Genomic DNA, 1,526 nt, shown 5'->3' with positions numbered 1-1,526 from the left:
TGCGCTGTTGCCCCAGAGCTGGACCATTGTGTCTCATTTATCCCCAGCCTGCCCCTGGCATTGCCACTAACCTGCACAGTGTTGCTATATGGCTTCATCTCCCCCACCCCAGCCCTTCATGCCTAGAAACAGAGAAGCTTCATCAACCAGAGCAATGATTGTCCTTTATTAGGCCGAGCTCCCCACAGAGAACCCAGATTCCTGCAGATATTGCTTCGGACCATCCAAATCCATCCCTGCTCTTCCTCAGGACAGGGCAGAGAACATAAGTTAAGAGGAGAAAGGACCATTTGTGGTGCCAGAGCCTCGGCTGTTGGCTCCACAAGCAGCTTTGCTCACTTGGGCACAGGCTTCTCGCAGATGTAGTAGCACTCGTAGGTGCAGTAGACATCGTTCCACTTCCCCGACACCCAGACATGGGCACAGTCCTCATTGTTGCCGCTGTTATTGGGCTCTCCCTCCATCCAAAATCTGGGCAGAGATGGATCAGATTGAGAGAGGGCAGATATTGGCTAAATCTGGCTGATTTTACATGGTTTAGGTGCTCATTTCTGCCTCTGCTGCTGTGTTAGAGCTCCCGTCCTGGGGCAGGATGAAGCAGGGGTGATAGGACCCCAACTCTTCGGGGTGCTGAGCATAGGAACCCAGGGCAGCACTCACGTGAACGTGGTTCTGTAGTCGGTCCCGTCCACCCATTCCCATTCCCCTTCTGAGTCCTCATCCGTGAGCCCAATCCAGAAACGCTCATTCCTTGTCCTGAACATGACAAAATTCTGCAGCGGGGAGAGGGATCAGGAGGGAAAAGCACCAGGAAACGGCCCCTCGAGTTTGCACCATCGAGAATTCCATGGAAGAATTCTATGGAAGAACTCAGAGAGGAGCTGGAGGGGTTCAGCTCTGCCCCTGGCTGTGGATTTACAGCATAGGGGGAGATCTATCCCGTGTACAGGACATACAGGATAGGTGCTGGTGCTGGGTCTGAGCATCCCGAGCACGCCCAAGCGGAGCCCTGGGTGCCGGCAGCGCAGGCTCTGCCTGCTCTCTGCTGGCTGCTGCAGGCGACGACAGCACCAGCGCTGCCCAGCGAGGCTGGGGAGCCGGGAGGGACATGGAAGGGGCAGGATCCCGGCAATTCCCGCCTGGAGCTGGGTCTTTACCTGCTTGGCATAGCTGTTAATGACAGCGAGCTGCGAGTGCATCTCCTCGCACTGAGCCTTCGCCTTGTGCCAGCTCGTTCTGGTGAGGGAGAAGTAGTAACATTTTCCATCAAAGTATTCCCATTCCCTGGATCCGGGTCCGCAGGGAAACACTGGGAAAAGAAGGATGGGGAGGGGGAAGTCAGGGGGACGGGGGGAAGAAGTCGAGTTGGTTCTTGCTGGGCTCATCCCAGCACAAGGGTTTTCCCAGCAAACTGAGGCTGACACAACAGCTCGGCCCCGGAGCTTGTTGTAGGTTGGATTGGCACAAAGGTGGCAACCAGCGCCTCAAAAGGCTTCAGTGACAAGGGAAAACCGGTTCCCTGTAGG

At 55.9% G+C, this 1,526-nt stretch overlaps 1 protein-coding gene across 1 annotated transcript in view; it reads right to left on the bottom strand.

Moving 5' to 3' along the window:
- Nucleotides 1–335: 335 nt before the first annotated feature.
- Nucleotides 336–1,526, bottom strand: part of LOC104402868 (hepatic lectin-like) — a 2,395-nt gene continuing 1,204 nt past the window's right edge. Inside the window, exons 4-6 of the mRNA XM_010010852.1 lie at nt 1,158–1,309; nt 661–773; nt 336–471 (exon numbers count right to left, since the gene is read on the bottom strand). Of these exons, the coding sequence (XP_010009154.1) occupies nt 336–471; nt 661–773; nt 1,158–1,309 (401 nt within the window). The remainder of the gene's footprint in view (nt 472–660; nt 774–1,157; nt 1,310–1,526) is intronic.

Source organism: Nestor notabilis, unplaced genomic scaffold (assembly GCF_000696875.1).
Source record: "Nestor notabilis isolate BGI_N333 unplaced genomic scaffold, ASM69687v1 scaffold17923, whole genome shotgun sequence".
NCBI lineage: Eukaryota > Metazoa > Chordata > Aves > Psittaciformes > Psittacidae > Nestor > Nestor notabilis.
This window is presented reverse-complemented; position numbering and strand designations above follow the sequence as displayed.